Here is a 19,756-nt window from a genome sequence, read left to right on the forward strand (position 1 = left end):
TGGATGGATGACTTTTTATAACAATTACTGATGTTTGTGAGATCGTTACATATTTATTTTTGTGGTTTCATCGAATGTTATTAAAGAAATAAAAAATAAAAAAATATTAGTACTATGTATTTATACAAAATATTGTAAACAAAATGGTAATACACAGCAAATCCATTTACTTAACAAGTTTAGACTTTAAATAAACATATAAGAAATTATTTTTAGAAAAGTATATAAAAAATTCAAATGTTTATAATCAATGAGAATATTTATTACAATAGTAACACTGAATCTTATGAACATCACTATGGTATTATTCTCATGTCGAAGGGTTAAATCAATGTGACAGCTGTATCGGGCGATGGCTCACAGCAGCGATGAAGAAGAATTCTTCGACGCCGAAGACAGTAGCCCTGGACGAGCGTACCGGTGAGTAACTTCCTATAATTTAACAGTTGGGCGATGATGGTTTCGTATATCGAACTGATGAGTAATACAGCTTCTCAATCAACTATAAAAAACTTTAATCCATTATTCGCACGGTAACACACCAATAAAACAACTAGAAAATTAATCAGCGAACGTAAGATTAACATTCTGTGTGTTGTTTCAAATATTAACACTTGGACACTTTTTTATATTATTCTTATTGTCGCATTTTTTATATTTAGGAAATCAGACGCCGATGAGTACAACAAGAAAAATGCTGAAATTGAAAAGAAGCAAAATGAAAAAGCGGTTCAAAATGAAGTGAATGTTGCACTGAATAAAGACGATCCTCAAGCTGTCAAAGACGTCGATTCTTCATCAGAAAAAAATGTAAATATTCACCAAGATACGTTTGGTTGCTAGGAAAATATATATATTTTTTAATTTAAACTAATTGTTTCAATGATAATATAATTTTATTTTGATTGTGTTTTATCATCTTAATGCGCATTTTTCGGTCTGAATTTTTATATAATTATATCGAATTCGGTTTTAATATTATGCTTCAATTTGAACTATCAAATTATATATGAAAAAGAAGCAAATAAAAGCATATTTTTAAACGAGTTCAAAACAGGCATTGAACAAGAAATTGCACATATACTAAACGGTGCTTTTATGAAATGTTTCTATGCAGCCTTAGAAAAAGATTTATAGAGTTTTGGGTGATTTTATGAATCAGATATATAGATTAGCCGTAGAACTGAATGGCTTTGGCTTAAAACTGATCATGTATATCAGTAATAACAAATTTGTCGGAAAGATAACACCAATAAGGTTGTAAAAATTACTTGTAATAATGTTCACCTTACTGAATCATTACTTGATAAAAAATACTTCACATAAGTCGCCAGAGAATAAATATCGTGGATGCTATCAAATCAAAAACAAAAATAATTGTAAAACTTATGACTTTTGTCTTAATTTTGCTTAGGTAATTCAAGGGCGTCGCAAATTTAGAGAATTGCGACAATGTATGCAAATCGAAGACGACGATTGTGGTCCGTCTGTAAATTCTACTCCAGATTCGCAGACGAGTTCCGTCGAAGGAGTGTTTCCGACTGCTAAAATAGCACATCCGTTCCGGTATTATATATTTTTAAATAATATTTATAATTCATTTGTAAATCGTTGCGTTATTTTTTAGAGTGGTTGAAACCGACACAATGAGTCTCCAAAGTTTAACATCGCTCGGAAGAATCGGTAGAATATTGGCTGGAAACGACAGTAGCGGTGAATATCTCAATATGTTAAATTATTCATGTTAAATTTATATCTCGGTATATAAACAATAAATATTTTTAAAGGTCATTCAATCGGTCGAGATAGTATTTATGTTTCTAATATCACCACGAGTATTTCGAGTGAATCTAAAGAACCTATTGATACGACGCCTGACAATCCTTTACTAGATACAAATATAGGTTAGTAATACATTAATAATTTACGCGAAAAATACTTTAATCGGTTTATTTCAGTGATGCCGATGCAAGAACCTGACGTGATCGCAAGTACCAAAGCTAACAGTCTCCGACATTCGAGAGTTGGAAATCCTGAACAGTCAATTGTTACCATGTCACGTGTTTGCACCGATACTGACACTGTAAATCAAATACAATTACCTATAGCTCCACCAAGAAAAAAGAAAAAAGGCAAACTTTCCACTACTCAATCGCTCAATTCGCCCACTGACGAACATCCGCCAGAAAGCATTGAAAATATATCGAAAGCTATTCAAAGCGACAAGCCGTTCATGTTACAAAACTTAAATATACAGGTCTATATATACACAATATGATTAAACTTAAATATATTGTTGTTTTTCTTTACCAAAATTCCATTCTAGCCGCCATCGTTATGTGAGATCCTAGATTCAAATGTAGTGCCATTACCGAGTCCTGCTAGTACAATAGAATCGTTAACGAGAGAATTTCAGCATTCTTTAGATATAAATATTTCCAATTCTGTCGATAAAATGGGTATGTAAATTTTAGTAAATTATTTATATATATACATTAAATTATAGATTATGATAATTATGAATCATTTTATTTATGCAGCATTTAATTCTGTGAAAGAAGTTTCATTAGGAAGGAATGATTCTAATGGAAGTGATAAATTTTCGACAAATAAGACCAACAAAAGCGAGACGTCTTCAAGAAGTAGTACTATAAAATCTGTTCATAGTCAGAACAGCGGATCGACTTCTTCAAAGATACACTCGCTTGATATAAGATCGGCTACGAAAGGTGATAATCTATTTTATTTTGCTAACCAATTGATATAATATGTAATAGCTGTATCCCGCATATCAGATTCTCAATAAAATGCAACAATAGGATAGTAAAACTAATCTTGTTATCATAACAAGATTAGTTGAATCATTAATGTTATTTGTTTAACACAATGATAACGTACAGAACAATATTTTTTACGCTAAATATAGATGTATGCTGTTAATTAAATTTGTTAAATGCTCTAATCTGATAAATAAGTACTACAATACTACCACTGTATATCCTAACATTGTTTGAAAGTCTTATGTCAATGTTCGTTAACCACTTTACCCTTTTATACGCACGGGCGCGTTCAAAATGTTTTTGGCGTTAGACGCATGCACTCACGGGCACGTGTGAACTCTATATTAAAAAAAAACCGCTCTGCGTAATATCATGTGTTACTACGCATTCTCTCATATGTGCGTTTGTATCGAAGAAATTTGATCCTCATAAATTAAATAAAAAAAATGACACTTTACGACAGGGGTGGCCAACCCGCGGCTCGCCTTGAACATTTTTATTTAAATTTTTTTATATTTAATTTTTAGTGTTATATATTTTTTTACAATGTACGTTTAGTATCATTATTATTATATTTTCTATGTTTACATGTAAGAATAATAGTAAATACAATAATAATAATTCATTACATTTTAATTTTTACTCCAAAAAATGTCTATATATCTAATATGGGGATATATAATTTTATATCTGCTTCGCGATGTTATGATGCATTTCCAAAGTGGTTGCAAGATCATTTGAGTTGGCTACCCCTGCTTTACGATGCTAGTATTTTTTTTACACGTGTCTATGCATTCTCTCATATGTGCATTTATGTTGAAGACATTTACCCCTCATAAATCAAATAAAAACTGACACTTTATGATGCTAGTATTTATTTTACACGTTTCTGTTCAGATTGCTTTCATTTCACCCACTTCCATGGACTTCGGAAATTATCAGACAATTCGAATATATTTGCTTTATTTCTGGATGTCATCATAAATTAGGTAACAAAACAGAAACTGTAAGTTTCAAATATTTTCCCAGAGGATCTATTCATTCAGAACTGCGTATTATATCCAGATGGTAAAATATATTCGTGTAAAATAGATAAAAATCAGAACCAAAATTTAGTTTGTTTGACGCGAATAGGAAAAAAATTAGAAGAGACACACAATACCATTGTCCAGAATACATGGTTGCTTTATGCATACCTTGTTTCAAAAATCACCATACTGTATTATACGGTATTTTTTTTATTTTCAACAAACATTACGTATACATACATATGTATTTCCATTTTATGTTTAGAGTTTAAATGAAAAGAAACAGAAAAAAAAGCAATTTTTAATTTTTATTAATTTAAAAAAAAAAATTTTAAGTGTAATAATAATAATAATTATGAATAAATAATTTTAAACTGATTTTTTTCATCATTCTCATAACACATCGCATAATAAATCGCAATAAAAAAAGGTGATTATTTTTGACCATTTTTTAAAAATAATCCCGAGGATAAATTATTCCTTTTCAGTGCTTAATCAATATTATTAATTTTGTAATATGAGGGTGAATTAAAACCTTATACAGTGAAATCTCTTTGTAACGAATACTGAAATAACGAACTTCCCAGTATAACGAATCTTCAATTTGTCCTTGAAAAACTTTCATACAAAATGTTTTCATTGTAACGAAGACTGATCTCAGTATAACGAAATATTTTGACGTTACAACTTGACACAATATTTTTCTGAATTCAGTTCGTCCGTTACTTGGCGCGTGTCGGATGTGTTTAAAAGCGACATTAAATGTGTTTCGCCGACCCTCAAACTTTTTATAAAACTTTTTTTTTTATTGTTCATAGTATCCTTAAAAATAAACAGAAAAATGACCTGTCAATCTTGTAAAAGGTTAATTTTATGCTATAGTAATATGGTAATTTAATAAAATAAAAATATATCATTTTCGTTACATTCAATATATCGAATTTTCAGTATTTTTTTCTTCGATCCCGTGAACTTCGCTATACTGAGATTTCACTGTATAATTTTTATTGAATTCATTTTTCAGAAATTTCTAGTCCACTTGTACACTTGCTGGAGTGATATACATACATGCATCACGACGCTGAACTCTCACTCATACGTTGAATTTAAATGAGATTTGCCAATTTACCACTATTAAAAAATCTAATGATAGAGTTGTCTTTGTGTTGTATGCCTAATTCGCACTCTTCAAACTGTATGTAATACTGCTGTCAATTGCAGAACGACAGAGTGGTGTTCTGAATTTTTAATTGCAAGTTTCTCATTTGACTCGACCTCATATTTGTATCAAATTACAAAAAGCTTTCCGTCTGTAGATAGGGACAGATCTTCTGTGTTTACTATTGACTGTACAGTATAATGTTTAAACGCATTTAAACAAAATTTTGAAGACCACGTTATTTTTTACATAAATATGGTTCTAATCATACAATGTCTTCAAAAATATATGTGTATTTTTAGGTCAATATGTTGTGAAACCTCATTACAAAAGATCATCTATCTACTGATAGACAAGGACAGATTTCCTGTACTTTCTAAAGGCAACATTTTGTCTTATGCTGAGTTTAATGTCATTTAAGAACAATATTCGTTTAGTAAGAAATACAGTTTGAATTATCTCCTTCTATCCACTTTATAAGTTAAGCCGTGTATTGTATATACTCTCGACATTGCCTTTAACATTATTTTTGTATGTAAATTATTCAACTCCATTATTGAATGAAATATTTAGTAATGCCAGTTAGTTGCTACAAATGCTTTTGAAAATCGCACATCTTCAAAATATCAAGTGATCTTTAAAAAACTTTACATTGGTTTTTTTTCATGTGAAAAGTACAGAGAAAGAAATCTATAAAGAACTAGGTTTTTTCTCTTTATGTAAATTTTATATTTATAGTTGCCCAACTCAAGGCATTGATAAAAATCGGTGAAATTCAATTATTAGAAAATATTTTTAGGACCAATTATTAAGTTCAAAGTTTGATTTTTATAAACAAAAGCCTTAAAAACATATGTTTTTAGGGCAATATGTTGTTAAACCGCAAGATGATTGTAATTCAAAAGCTGGTGGACCGACCAGTGATGAATTGGAAAGGATTGAAAAGCTAAAAAGTGAACTCTTAAACTTCGGAAACCGCAGTCCTCATAGCACAGTGTACGCCACCAGCTTTGGCCAATCTAGTCTTGGAGCATCTCATAGGTATGTCTCTCATGAGTACATACACATATATCAATTATTTTTTAATCGTATTTTATTACTCAGAAGTCCTCATGCTTCTGAAAAAAATTCAAAGGCGAGAAGAAAATCAGCTGGAGATGAGGATCTACTCAAGCAACTCAACATGTTCGTGAGGACCAGAACGGACTCTGGGAAACAATTGACTGATATTGAGATATTGGAGCAAGTAACCGTACTCAACCTGGATACCGGTATCTACATATCAAATGCACTTACTAGTGTAAACATTTGCTTTATTAATATTGTTGTCGTAGGTGAAAAAGTGCCATTAAGTATTGCTGAAGATAAGCTGCCCCAATGCATTAATCCATTAAGCTTACACATAATGCGATTGACATCAGAATATGTTAGCAATTCGTCGATATTTGATGATGATAAGAATAGGTATTGTCTTTTATCTTCTAAATGATGTATTGAAAAATTGTGCACTAATAATGTATTATTTTTAAAAGGGAATCTGATGATGATGGAAGCAGTGTTGTTTGTAGCGGAATAGGGAGTGATAATATAAGCATAGGGGGTGGAAGAGGAGTACCTCATACTGAAGGATCTGATGAGCAAGCTACGGGTGGACTTCGTAGAAGAACTGCAAAGTATTCAGTTATAATACATATAAGCCAGAATTGCTTCTACATGTTTTAATTATTTCTAGGTTAAAACGATTCCTCGGATCAACCGTCAAAAAAACCATGGACAAAGCTAAATCCATAGCACAAGAAGTATCCCATGCTAGACACCGTGAAGATGTTGCCGACATTGTCGACGAAGTGAGGGGTGAAACGACGATAAAATTGAAAGCATCAAATTCTCACAAAGGACCTTACGATTTCGACGGCAACATAAGACACGTTCAAGTAAAACATATTTTAATACTCTTATACCTAATTATTCAAAAAATCATGATTCAATTGACATATCAGGAATTCGCCGGTGAACACGTCGGTCCAGTTTGGTGTATGAAGTTCTCGCAATGCGGAAGGTTGTTAGCGACAGCCGGACAAGATAAAGTGCTCAGGATATGGGTCATCCGAGACGCATACTCATTCTTTCAAGTAAAACTTATTTATTGTATTATAAATAATATTACCGAATTCTAATGATTATTTTTATGATAAAATAGGACATGCGCACAAAATATAATGCCGATCAAAAATCATCACCGACGCCTTCTCAAGAATCTCTAGTTTCTCATCAGTCCGTGCATTCTGTCATTGAAGATCCTAATAATCCGATCAATCAAAATGACGCTCCAAGTATGCCGTTCATGCCGAAGCCGTTCTGCACATATACTGGGCATACGTCCGATTTGTTGGACGTGTCTTGGTCGAAGAATTATTTTATATTATCTAGCTCCATGGATAAAACTGTCAGATTGTGGCACATTTCGCGCAAGGAGTGTCTGTGTTGCTTCCAACACATTGATTTTGTGACTGCAATCGTCTTTCATCCGAGGGATGACAGATATTTTTTGTCTGGTAGCTTAGATGGAAAGCTAAGGTTGTGGAATATTCCTGATAAGAAGGTAAGTCTTTTTTAATATTAGAATTAAAATAGCTTCATTGAGGAATGTTAAGAGATGTAAAATGTCAAGATTTGTTCTGTTCTTATTAAGTGAACTTCAAGACATTGTGCCTTGTAAAATCACTCAAATATCTTTCATCTGTTTCTAAATTATCAAATTCTCAGATACTTATTTAAGATAGAATATAAATAATAATCATTTCTATTTCCCATGAAAGTCCTGCAATATATTTTGGAATATTTCAAGGGTATGAAGTATTTCACACAACCCATGGATTTATTACGATTTTGGGTATCGTCTGGTTGTGCAACAATTTTAAGAATTGACCTAATGCCATTTGCAAGAATCAATGGTAAAATCAGTAAATGTTAAACTGTGGAATGGAACACATAAAAATAAAATAAATAATTAATTTAAGCGATAAAACTAGAAAAAAACTTGTATAAGTTAAAGAATGATGAATATGTGGAGGAAGTACAATAGTTGGTGACGAGATGTATGTAATAAAAAAGGAGAATCAGAATATGTTAAATAGGATATTGATTTTTTAACCATTTTGGTTAACGCATGAACGCTGGGCGCTCTGGACATACGTGTTCGCTCAAGAACGAGGCAAATTCACAACCTTTTGAAAAGTCTTTGAGAATATGCCCTCAACAAAATAGTCAACTAAGATATAGGAAGGAATTAATATTTTAATTAAAAAAAAAAACAATAATTAGGTATAACTAAAATGCGGTACCTCACGACAGTGAGTGATCGACAGTTAGTTGGGTACATGTTATGTTTAAATACTTGATTAAATAATTAAGTTGCATAATATTAAAGTTTTCGCAAAGGCTAGAAATAATATTACACTTTTTACTACTCGATAAATGATAATGAAAAGTAAAATCACTGAAAAATAGGATTTTAGTTTATTATTTATTTTTATTAGAAAGTTGTGCATTACTGGTGTCAAGTCTGTGAGAATACTACCTCAACAAAATTATCGACTAAGATATACGAAGGGATTGATATTTTAATTTAAAAAATAATAATTAGTAGAACCAGCTGCGGTTACTCGCACCAGTGAGTGACTGGCAGCTAGCTATGTACAATGATATTACACTTTTTACTACTCGATAAATGGTAATGAAAGTTGTAAAAGTAAATCACGGAAATATAGTACAAAACTGAACATTTTTTAATAATATTTTTCAAATTCTAATGGTGACTTCTATTAGTATTAAAAAATATTTAAGCACGTATGTGCGCTTACCCCTGCGCCAAGTAGAGTACGCTCGGGATAAGGATGCCGGTTTGTTATTGTGTGCGTGTACATGTATATGAGAGGGAGAAGCGATGTAGCGTGTACTTCGTTGTCTCGCTTTCTCTTTTAAGGACAGTCGCTGATTCGTCAACGCTGGTATTCGTCATTAAAGTGCAGTGTGGCACAGAAGTTCGATCTTCTCTAGTGATTTATTTTAAATAATTTTTTGTTGATATTGGTTTAACCCAGATATGCCCACTGTCCCATGGGTAGGTCACTAAACTCGTGCCACTGTTTTTTATTTATAAATGAAATTTTAAGAGAACAAAATTTCTTGGGCATATCTGGGTTAATTGATATCAAGGCTTCAAATATACACTAAGTTATTCGTTCTCTTGCCCGTGGATTAAAATATTTTAATTATTTTTCCATTAATCCGTACGATGTTGGTTTTTTTACACTATTCTCTGTAAGGCTTAAAAAAAATATTATTCTTATCGTTGCGCCAATGATAATTTTTAAATTTATTCAATGGATTCTAATGATTTAATAGTCGTCGAGCCATTAAACAATCTGCGAATAATTTCTTTCCCCCATTTTATATCTTTTTGCTTTTGAAGAATAGCTAAACACTTCATTATTTTTTTGACTAGTGAAAGATTTTGAATTTTGCAAATATTTAATTAATGACATCAATGTCTGGTTTCTTCGATTATATAATATATTTTTAATTGTCCGTTGAAATTTCCAACTTGGCTCAGATGTATGTATGTTAAATAAACATATATTTTCTTTGAAAATAAAAAAATTAAATATTCTGAGCGAAATTGTTTTGAGCCACACAGTTCACGCACACAATAACAAACCGGAATCCTTATCCCGAGCGTACTCTAGAAGAGTCAAAATGCACACATGTACACGCCCCAGCGTACATGTGTTAATACGATATTAGTATCTTTAGATAAGGGTTAAATATAAAGGGTATAATACATACATTATTTGTTTAATGTTTTTTTTTCATTTAAGTTGAATTGATAAAACACATATTTGTGCACGCCGTAATCAATTTGTTAAACCTGTCTTGTCTTGTTTCTCTGTTAATGAAAATGTCGATGAACACATAGCTGCAGTGAAAAAATGGCTGACCTTCATTTGCCCATAATTCGTTTATACTTAACACATAACGATCCGTTATTTTCGCGAAATTTTAAATTTATATATTTCAGTTTTGAAATTATAAATGTATACATTGCGATAAATCTTTATTACGTTCGCACTTTATTTTTATAAGCTTGAGTTACATTATTTTAAACCCTTGAAAATGGGTGAACAGACTGACCACAAAATTTTGCTATCATGCGAAAACGCATGAACAGACTGTAATGTGTTAATTTACCAGTTCGGTTAATGCCAGGTATGAGCATTAATCCAATGAATATCTACAATTATTCAACAAAAATTGGTTAGATCCTCTTCCCTGATAAATGACAATTTACAACATATTTGATTGAATGTTTCTTCCGTTCTTCCTCCACTACCAATAAGTAGTCGTAGAATTTGATTTATAATATTACTCTTTCAATGATTGAATTCAATTCAAATCAGTTTTACATTAAACTACTTCTGAATATATTACATTTTTATTTCAAATTTTGTATTTCGTTGTCATATTCATAAAAAAAATTTTAAAACTATATGGGTTTGATAATATATAACAATAAAGCAAAAATAATATTTGGAAGTCTATATAGTTGAAAACCTATAACGCAAACATTACTCTTGTGCGAAGCAAAAAATCTGACATAAAAACACTTATACGTTTGAGTGTAATAGTGATTTGATACCATACTTTTTGACTAAATATTTACTTTTGTTACATTAGAAAATTATTTATTTTAATACTTAAATGTATTACGGAGGAATACTTAAAATATGAACTTTTTATTTGACATATTTATAAGTATTTTCACATAATAAGATGATTTGTACACCCAGTGTACATCACAGGAAGGCAAAGGTTAAACATATTATATATATAAACAGTGTACATCACAGGAAGGCAAAGGTTAAACATACTAGTCTTGAACAATAAAGGTTCAAAAGATAATTTTTAGTTGCATATTTATAAGGAATACTATCCATTCCTAAATGCCATGAAAATGCTAGGATATGAATATTTTAAGATTATCTATGTATACATCCTGAAAGATATTCACACAACCCGTAGATGCTGAAAGAATGTGCGTATAATATTATTCAAAATAGCATTAACCAGGACAGAAGTATTAGATAACTCTGATAAACACAAATATCCAACCATTTAACAGATAATATTATTAACCTTAGTAGTCACTGTTTTCCATTGGTAGAAATGATTGTTTCTTCTTATATTACCTTGTCAAATTAAATGTACAAAACATCTCAAAAGTCAAGAAATTGATTTCATCTTTTTTTAAATTATTGAGACTTATTTATTGGCAGGTAGATTTTATGAAAAATTGTATGTTTTAGGTTGCAGTGTGGAATGAAGTTGATGGTCAAACAAAGCTGATAACGGCTGCCAATTTTTGCCAAAATGGCAAGTTTGCCGTGGTCGGATCGTATGATGGACGTTGCATTTTTTACACCACCGATCAATTGAAGTATCACACCCAAATCGACGTACGATCAACTAGAGGTAAGAACTCAACCGGCAGAAAGATTAGTGGTATCGAACCGATGCCCGGCGAAGACAAGATCCTCGTCACGTCAAACGACAGCAGAATAAGACTGTACGACTTGCGAGATCTCAACTTGTCGTGTAAATACAAAGGATATGTAAACATGTCGAGTCAGATCAAGGCGTCGTTCAGTCACGACGGGAAGTATATAGTGAGCGGATCGGAGAATCAGTGCATTTATATTTGGAAAACTCATCATGACTATTCTAAGTTTTCGTCCGTGAGGAGAGACAGGAACGACTTTTGGGAAGGTATAAAGGCGCACAACGCGGTTGTGACGTGCGCTGTTTTTGCACCGAATCCGGATAACGTTATTAAAATGGTCGAAGAGCGAGAGAGAGCTGCGAAAGGAGCCGATCGGAATAATCTAGAAGAAGATAAGGTAATATTTTTATTATAATTATGGATTGTTTGTGTCATAAATAAATATTTATTATTCTCAGGTCGAAGATCCAGTAGTCGAACAACACACAAAAGGTTGTGGGGGCCATGTGTTAGTGAGTGCAGATTTCAGCGGATGCATTAAAGTTTTCATAAACAAAACTAAACCTAAACATAGTTCGTTGCCCGCGTCGGCACTTGCTTAAACTATTTTTTTTATAGTCACATACTTTATAAAATCATAGATAGATACGTGTATTATTACTTTTTTAAATGTTATTTATATATGAAATCAGTTGCATAAGTGATTCGATGCAATTTACATAAATCATAAGTTACGCATGAATTGGTGCTTTACATTATTAAAAATATATTCTATTAAACAAAATATGATAATTTATCAAATGTGGCATATTATATTTTATTGTAAATAATATAGTATATAAATATGAATTATATAATTTCTATTATAACAGTATATTTATACATATTAACATATATACATACATCAATATATGATATTATTTAAACAATAAGTTTTAAATAACCAGCAAATGAGTTTTACATTTTTTATAAAAAGTGCATATATATTTTGCTTACACTAAAACCAATCATCGGTTTAGTAAATTAAATAACATTTAATGTAACCATAGTTTTGTTTTATTTCTAATACTAAGATAATAATATAAAGCTCATAATGTATCTGAATGTTTATTAAAGTTATTTTCCTGTTATGGTGGGCAAATTTATAAAAAAAATTTTACTTATTTGAACATATTATTTATTTATATACAATTATTTAAACAGATTCGTTCGTTGCATAGTTATTCATTGGGTGTTCACTGTTCTGACATTTTGCTACATAAATACGTTTTAAAATTTCAAAACGTTAGGTGCGAACGAGCGGTAGTGAGTTAGCGTTTGTCAGAACAGTGAACACCCCATGAATAACTCTGCAACGAATCTTCTTAAAAAATGTCATTTATATTTTTTAGAATAAATTTGACCCCCATAATAGAAAATTACCTTATTAAATTTTCCATTCAAGGCAATAATTGTTCTTCCTAAAATACCTTAAAATAATACTGTAACACAATTTTACACTTTTTTGTCACGAAGGTAAGATATTATTATATATGTAATATTACAAGTAGCATTAGTTTTTCTGTAAAAATGTATTTTTTTTTTATATAATTTTAAAATAAATATTATTGAAAATTTTCCATGAAATTCATTGTTTTTCAAATATATGAGATTGTAAATATTGAATTAATTTATAGCTGAGTTTTTATTCATTATGAACTTTTAAAGCAGAAAAAATGAAATATATTGTAAGTTAATAAATCGCTAAGTGTTATCTTAAATTAACCAGAATATGTAATATTTTTGTTTTGAACCTTATAATGATTAAAAAAGCCTTAGATGAATTCAATATATACAATTTATCATAGTAATGTTGAAAAATGATTTGTGGCAAAAATCTAGTAGTACAATTTAACTATATAAAAATCCAGTCTCACATTATTTAATTAATAAATTACAATAATATATCTCAATTAATCTATTGACTCATTCTTAGCATTATAAAAAATCATAGCAATACTATTTCCACGGACGTTTCATTTTAATATATTTTTCTAATTTTTGTTGATCACTACTGCTTGCTCTATCACTAGTCGGATATTCAAATTCTTGTACTTCTTTACATGAACCACCATTAAATTGAACAGATTTTTTAGCTCCATAATCTGAATTTTGCTGATCTACATTAATTTCTGATAAATCAGGCAACCCTGGAACCTTTTGAAGAAGCTAAAACAATAAAATAAATTCAAAATTAGCTGTATAACTACAAATAAACACAATGAGTAAATAATTACAATTTTAATATAATGTTGTAATTTATCTTCAGTCAATTTTGTATCGTCTTTAGTTTTGCCATTTTGATTTTTGAGAGTTTTTACCTCTTTCTTAACATTTTTATCATCCACTCTATTTAAAAAATCTTCAGACCCATCTATAGATTGGATTATTATCGATTATAAGATTATTATCTATTTTATTTCAAGTCACAAACCTCTAGAAGGTACTTCTGATGAATTGCCATTAGAGAGAATCTTTAAAGCTTGTTGCCATTGAGTTTCCATAACGTTGTGTAGCTTTACGGCTATTTCGCCACGTTTATTCTTCTGCATTACCAACTTTTCCTATAAAAAGATATTTTATAAAGCATTCTTAAATGTATATCTAATTTATAATCACTCTTACTTCTAATTGTTGATTCATCTTATTAAACTTCAACATTTGAATTTTATATAGCTTTATTTGCTCTTTATTCTTGTCTTCTATAATAGAAATCTCGTGTTGATGTCTAAAATAGATAAATAGATAAATAATATAATATTATAATATATTTTATATATATTATATAAATTACTGTTGTTCGACTCTCTGAAGATGTTTAGCAAACTGAAAAGCTATATCTCTTTCGTTTTTCTGCAATTCTTTATTCATACTAATTTTAGCACTATCAAGCTCGTTTTGAAATTCATTAACTTTTTTTGAAACGATCGATTCTACTTGTTTCTGGTAATAATCTTTCATCTCATTCTTTTGCGATTGCACAGCCAATTTAAATTGATCAAATTCACAATGTAATAATTCCTAAAAAAATATGTATATATATGTACAAAACAGATAAACTAAAACTATAGTTTTTATCTTACAATTGTCTTTTGTGCTTCGTCAATCGTATTTTGCAATGTATACTTCTGTTGGTCCAATAGCGAATTCCTAATCTTCTCCTGTGATATTTTAGTCGCTATATCGTTTTTTTCAACCTTCAGCATCTTTATTTCGTCTTCCAATGATCGGTTCAGTCTTTTAAAATCAGATATTTGTTTATTGAGCTTCGTTTCATCTTCGTTTGCCTTAAAAAATTAAAATTAGTATATTGTAATTATATTTATATTAAACGATTCTTTAATACCTTATCTAAGCTATTTTGAGCCAAAGTTAAATTATCAGAAAGTTGCTTATTTAATTGAACAATCAGAGAGTTTGAATTCTTCAGTTCGGAAATCCTCTCTTCTTTTTCTCTCGATGAATTCTTCATTTCTTCTACTTCAATCTTGTTTTGACTTTTAATTATATTTAAGTCTGAATCGATAGATTTAAATTTTTCTTCATATTCTTTAATCGTACTATTCGCTCTATCTATTTCTGTAGTTTTATTATCATTCACCTGAAGTATTAGTAAGATGCATTAGAAATATATTAATTAAATTTATATTTGGTTAATTAATAATGTAACTCAACCTTATTCAAGTTATCTACGTTTTCATGAGCTTTCTCAATCTGTAAGTTTAAGTTTAGCAATTCTTTTCTATAATGTACTTCTAGAGCTTGTATTCGCTGAATCGTATGCGTGCAAACATTTCTAAGTTTTTTTATGATATCCTCTTTAGCCGAATCTACTTCTATGGCGACTGCTATCTTTTGTTGCTGTTCTAAAAGTTTCTTTTGCAATTGTTGTATCATATTTTCGCAGTGCTAAAACATATTTTTTATTAAAAACAATTTAAGTATAAACATATATAGTTAATAATAAATACTTGTCGTCGGAGCTTTTCTTCTTCTATTTTTTGAGATTCTACTGAAGAATCTAATTTATTCGAGTCTATTGTTTGCGTCCATAGTTTCGAAAGACTTGGAAGAGACGGTGGATTCCTTACGAATAAATCGTTTGATACATTTTGGATGAAAACCATCGAATTCATCTCTACGTTTTTGACTGGATTAGAAGCCACATTATCAGGAACGTGTTTTACTATACTTTCTTGAAAGTCATCGACTTTGGAAGTTAACGATTCATTCACTACATTATCCTTTACAGAATTACTTTCAATAGATACAATATCTTCGCTCAATTTTAAAGGTTTATTTGCTGATATATGATTTTCTACTTTAAAATCGGTGTTTTGTAGATATTCTTTTGATGTCGAAGGAATATTTTTTTCCATATCGGTATTAATTTGCATTTGAGGTACTGTTTTAGTATCTAAAGAAATATATTTTGTCAATAAGCTATCCAAATCGGCCAGATTTTCATACTTATTCTTAACAATATCATCAACTGAGCGTATTAATGTTTTATCTTCGCTTACTGATACTCTATTTAAAAATGCATTTATTTCACATAACATAAAATCGTCGTTTTTTCTTTCCGGCGATAAAGACAAAATACTTATATCGGACTCCATGCTGGACAAATTATCAGGATAAATTATCTCTTCAATAGAATCGCTAGACGTGCTATAATTGCATAAAGTTTTAGTATAATTATATTTCGGTAAAGTCAAGCTACGGCGATCAAATTTTGACTTTGTTTTCGTCCGACGTGGTAGAGAATTGTGTCTGGGACGATTAATACTATCCGACGTATGTGCTTTACGGTTCCTTTTAGGAAACGTATTACACTTATCTACTCTTTTGTATCTCTTGATCGGAGTAGATTCGACGAAAGATTTTTCAATATTGTTTTTGAACGGTAAGGCCGAAGTGGAAGACTCGTTGAAAGAAAAGCTCTCTAAAGTGTCCAAACGATGGCGAAGAAGATCAATTTTCTTGGCGAGGTCCTTGACGAAGCGGTTTTCGGTGAGTTCTCTGTCGCATTCGGAATCGTGGAAGAAAACGTTGGGAGGAACTCGAAGCAAAGCCTCAGTGTCATCAGTCCAGGACATCACAACTCTTGAAAAGTCACATAGTCTTAGTTCTTGTGCGATGAGAATTTATGATGTTTATAATATGACTACAATAATTGTCATACCAACGGTTGATAAGTAAACAACCAGTTTAAACGAAAAACTTTTTTTGGTCTAAGTAATAACATTTGTCACCAATTCAATTGTAAAATTTGAAATCATTCCTTTTTATTTATATATCACTAAAAAAAGTAAGCTTATTCATTATTACAAAATTATTTAAATTTTCATTATTAGTTTATAGTAAAAATAAAACAATAATAACAACATCAGGGGTATTTAGATTGTTTTACGACCTATTATTGGCATTATCTTAATTTTTATTGTAGAAAACTAGACAGTACTCTAGTAGCACTAAAAGAGCATTCATTGGCAGAGCTCAACATGAGTTTGACAACCTGCGGTGCCTCATCCGCTAAACAAATCGTTTTAACATGTGACAAATTGTAAACCATTTATATAATACAATAAACAGTATTGCAACAGCCCAATTTGTGTGTAATTGTCACCCGTCAACATCCATCCGCCAAAGCATATTCATGGTTGTGTGAAGTCATGCCCAAGGAGAGGTGGAGATCAGCCGATGTAAATACCGGAGCAAATCATTTTTTATAAAGTGAAAAAAAACGCAAAAATTTTATTCGAAATTTGTGTGATTGATCGATGTTATTTTTAATGTTTCTCTTTTTCCCTACTTTATACAAGAAAACTTAAATGTTAGGGGGGGCCGCAACAACGATAAGCACCGGGCTCAATTTTTCTCTCAGCGGCCCTGTATATTATTATGATTTTTAGATATTATAATAAAATATTTTGCTGCACAATCAATTATTAGATAATAAAAAATAATTGATATCAAAAAAATATTTATATTGAAAATTGACTGCTAACATAGCAGGCGTGCGCCTATTATTTTTGGTATTTAATTTGGAATTTAATATATTTTTTCTCTTTCATATTGTTAGGTTTTGCTAATCCTCCGTTTTCGTTTATAAAATTGTACTTAGGATTCCTTGGTTTATAGGTAATACGTTATTTTAGTGCTAATTTAATGTTCTTGATCGTTGTATTCTAAATTATATTGAAATGTATGTCAGTATGTTTTGTTGTTGTTCGTTGGCTGCTATGTTTTTTTATTGTGGATCACAAAATTTAAGCCCATGAGCAATTACGATCTTTATATAATCGGGCTTTCGCTTTAATCAGTTCAGCCTGGCGTACAAAGGCATATCCACGAAACGTATTATAAGCGTACATTTTCCCTCAGTTGTGATAATGTCGTCCAACGATGACGACATTATTGTGGCCTACTAATATATCAGACGTCACCAAAGACAACGATCATATTGAATACATCCATACATACAAAAATATAAATTGTAGATTGTTCGTAGCTGCAAGAGAAGAAGGCAGAAGTTGATGATAACTACTTTTTTACAACCAAATTTTGCTTTATCGTGGCAGTGGAATCATTGTATGAATAATTTTTTTTAGCAAAATAAAACTTACCTGGCCAATTTATATGATTTCTCACCTCACTCCAAGTTTACTATTATTAAGACACTGGTACTTTTCGACGATCTGAACAAATTTATCAGCTGAATTTGCCATTGCTTTTTACACTTTCACGCAGTTCAATACGCTCTGGCGTCTGACATCCTTGACGACTGTCGTCATGAAGTTTGCATGCAGCGACGTGAGCGTGACGTTGCAGCTCCGTCAACAGTGTTTCGTTAGTTTATATGTACGAAGCAAGCAGACGTACAACAAGCGTACAATGATGAATACGCGTCTATGCAGCGACACCTCCGTGGATAGTGGGCCTAAGTCTTACTACCTGCACTGTGACGATTGATAGTTGCGGTCAAGTAAACCGGCACAAAAATACAAATAATCTCCAGGATCTTTAATAAATTCAAAAATACCAAAAAAGGGATATGTTAATAATATATTCGCACGCCATGCGTTTTCGTGAACAACAATATGCAACGAAAACTGACGTTTGCGCGGTACCCCGGAAATCAATCACCACCTTGGAAACAGAGCGGTCAAGGTGCGCAACCTTTAAACACGTTAAATAATCACGGTGAATTCAAATCTGAGTTTTGATAACTAGTCCACATATCCCATAGGCCGGTTTCACAAGTGCCGGATTGATTTGCCTGGCACCGGGCCAGCGTCGTGTAGTGGGGGTAGTATTGTATGAGCAGCATCGGGCCGGCGCCGGACAAATCCATCCGGCAAGTGTGAAACCAGCCATACTTTACAGCACGGGTACCGAACATACGGGTCGTTATTTGATTAAATAACATGTATTTTTTATTAAATGATATTTATTTTTTATTAAATATTATTTATTTTTTATTAAATGATATTTATTTTTTATTAAATAACGTGTATTTTTCTGGACAAATTCAAGCGGGGGAGGGCTGTACCTCTACCTGCCCCCTCCCGAAAATGACATCCCTGTTTAGAATCCATGTCAAAAGCAATATAATCATGGATTTGACGTCGCAGTGGAAAGGCTCTGTTATTAGGAATTTTAATAACAATATTACGACTTACAATAAGTGAGAATTAAATAAAGCATATCTCAACCAAATTTTGATCAATAGGAGAACGCAAAAATCAATAAGAGCAATAAAATCCTGTCAGCGCCCACTGCAACGGTGCATACGCGATTGTATTGCTTTTGACGAGAATTTTTGACTTCTGAGAAGTAATAATTGTTTTTGCGCCATCCTATCGACCAAAATTCTATTTGAATACACTTTTACCAAACTCTCATGTCTGACGTCTGTAGTTTTATCCGTTCGTTGTAATATCCTGATAGTGACTGGTGGCAAAAAATAAAACCTATATATAAATACATATAAATGGCCCCTCACACTATTTTTTAAAACATAGTGTGCTATCGAAACGCAGACAGACTATTTACCAATATGCGAAATGCGACATCTGTCTATATTTATTCTTACGCTTATTTTCTGCCTGAGAGTTAAATTGGCTTAGTTTATATTTTGACTTGACCTAATGTAAGTTCTAAAACTGAAATTAGTTTTAAAACTTTC

At 31.1% G+C, this 19,756-nt stretch overlaps 2 protein-coding genes across 3 annotated transcripts; one reads left to right on the top strand and one right to left on the bottom strand.

Annotated features, from left to right (window-relative positions):
- Window positions 1-262: 262 nt before the first annotated feature.
- LOC148234870 (WD repeat-containing protein 44) lies at window positions 263-12,375 on the top strand. The gene is made up of 17 exons (XM_088185690.1): window positions 263-420; window positions 663-810; window positions 1,415-1,566; window positions 1,628-1,713; window positions 1,788-1,904; window positions 1,959-2,257; window positions 2,327-2,459; window positions 2,541-2,729; window positions 5,831-6,008; window positions 6,072-6,238; window positions 6,302-6,431; window positions 6,500-6,640; window positions 6,700-6,901; window positions 6,968-7,099; window positions 7,168-7,569; window positions 11,333-11,923; window positions 11,985-12,375. The coding sequence occupies exons 1-17, from the start codon at window positions 353-355 to the stop codon at window positions 12,126-12,128; spliced, it is 3,279 nt and encodes a 1,092-aa protein (XP_088041816.1). The 5' UTR covers window positions 263-352; the 3' UTR covers window positions 12,129-12,375.
- A 1,060-nt stretch (window positions 12,376-13,435) lies between these two features.
- LOC148234871 (uncharacterized) lies at window positions 13,436-18,526 on the bottom strand. Of its 2 annotated transcripts, XM_088185692.1 has the most exons (11): window positions 18,195-18,412; window positions 16,751-16,867; window positions 15,537-16,671; window positions 15,241-15,474; window positions 14,912-15,166; window positions 14,649-14,852; window positions 14,360-14,586; window positions 14,191-14,293; window positions 14,000-14,129; window positions 13,803-13,939; window positions 13,436-13,734 (listed from the first exon to the last, which is right to left on the bottom strand). In XM_088185692.1, exons 3-11 carry the CDS (start codon window positions 16,662-16,664, stop codon window positions 13,525-13,527), a joined length of 2,628 nt encoding a protein of 875 aa, XP_088041818.1. In that variant the 5' UTR covers window positions 16,665-16,671; window positions 16,751-16,867; window positions 18,195-18,412; the 3' UTR covers window positions 13,436-13,524. The 2 variants fall into 2 exon arrangements, with proteins under 2 accessions (XP_088041818.1, XP_088041817.1); XM_088185691.1 differs by lacking the exon at window positions 16,751-16,867 and having other exon boundaries at window positions 18,195-18,526.
- Window positions 18,527-19,756: the final 1,230 nt, after the last annotated feature.

The sequence above is a fragment of the Plectrocnemia conspersa genome, unplaced genomic scaffold (genome assembly GCF_051122295.1).
Source record: "Plectrocnemia conspersa isolate PC_06_02 unplaced genomic scaffold, ASM5112229v1 ptg000005l, whole genome shotgun sequence".
In the NCBI taxonomy this organism is placed as follows: domain Eukaryota; kingdom Metazoa; phylum Arthropoda; class Insecta; order Trichoptera; family Polycentropodidae; genus Plectrocnemia; species Plectrocnemia conspersa.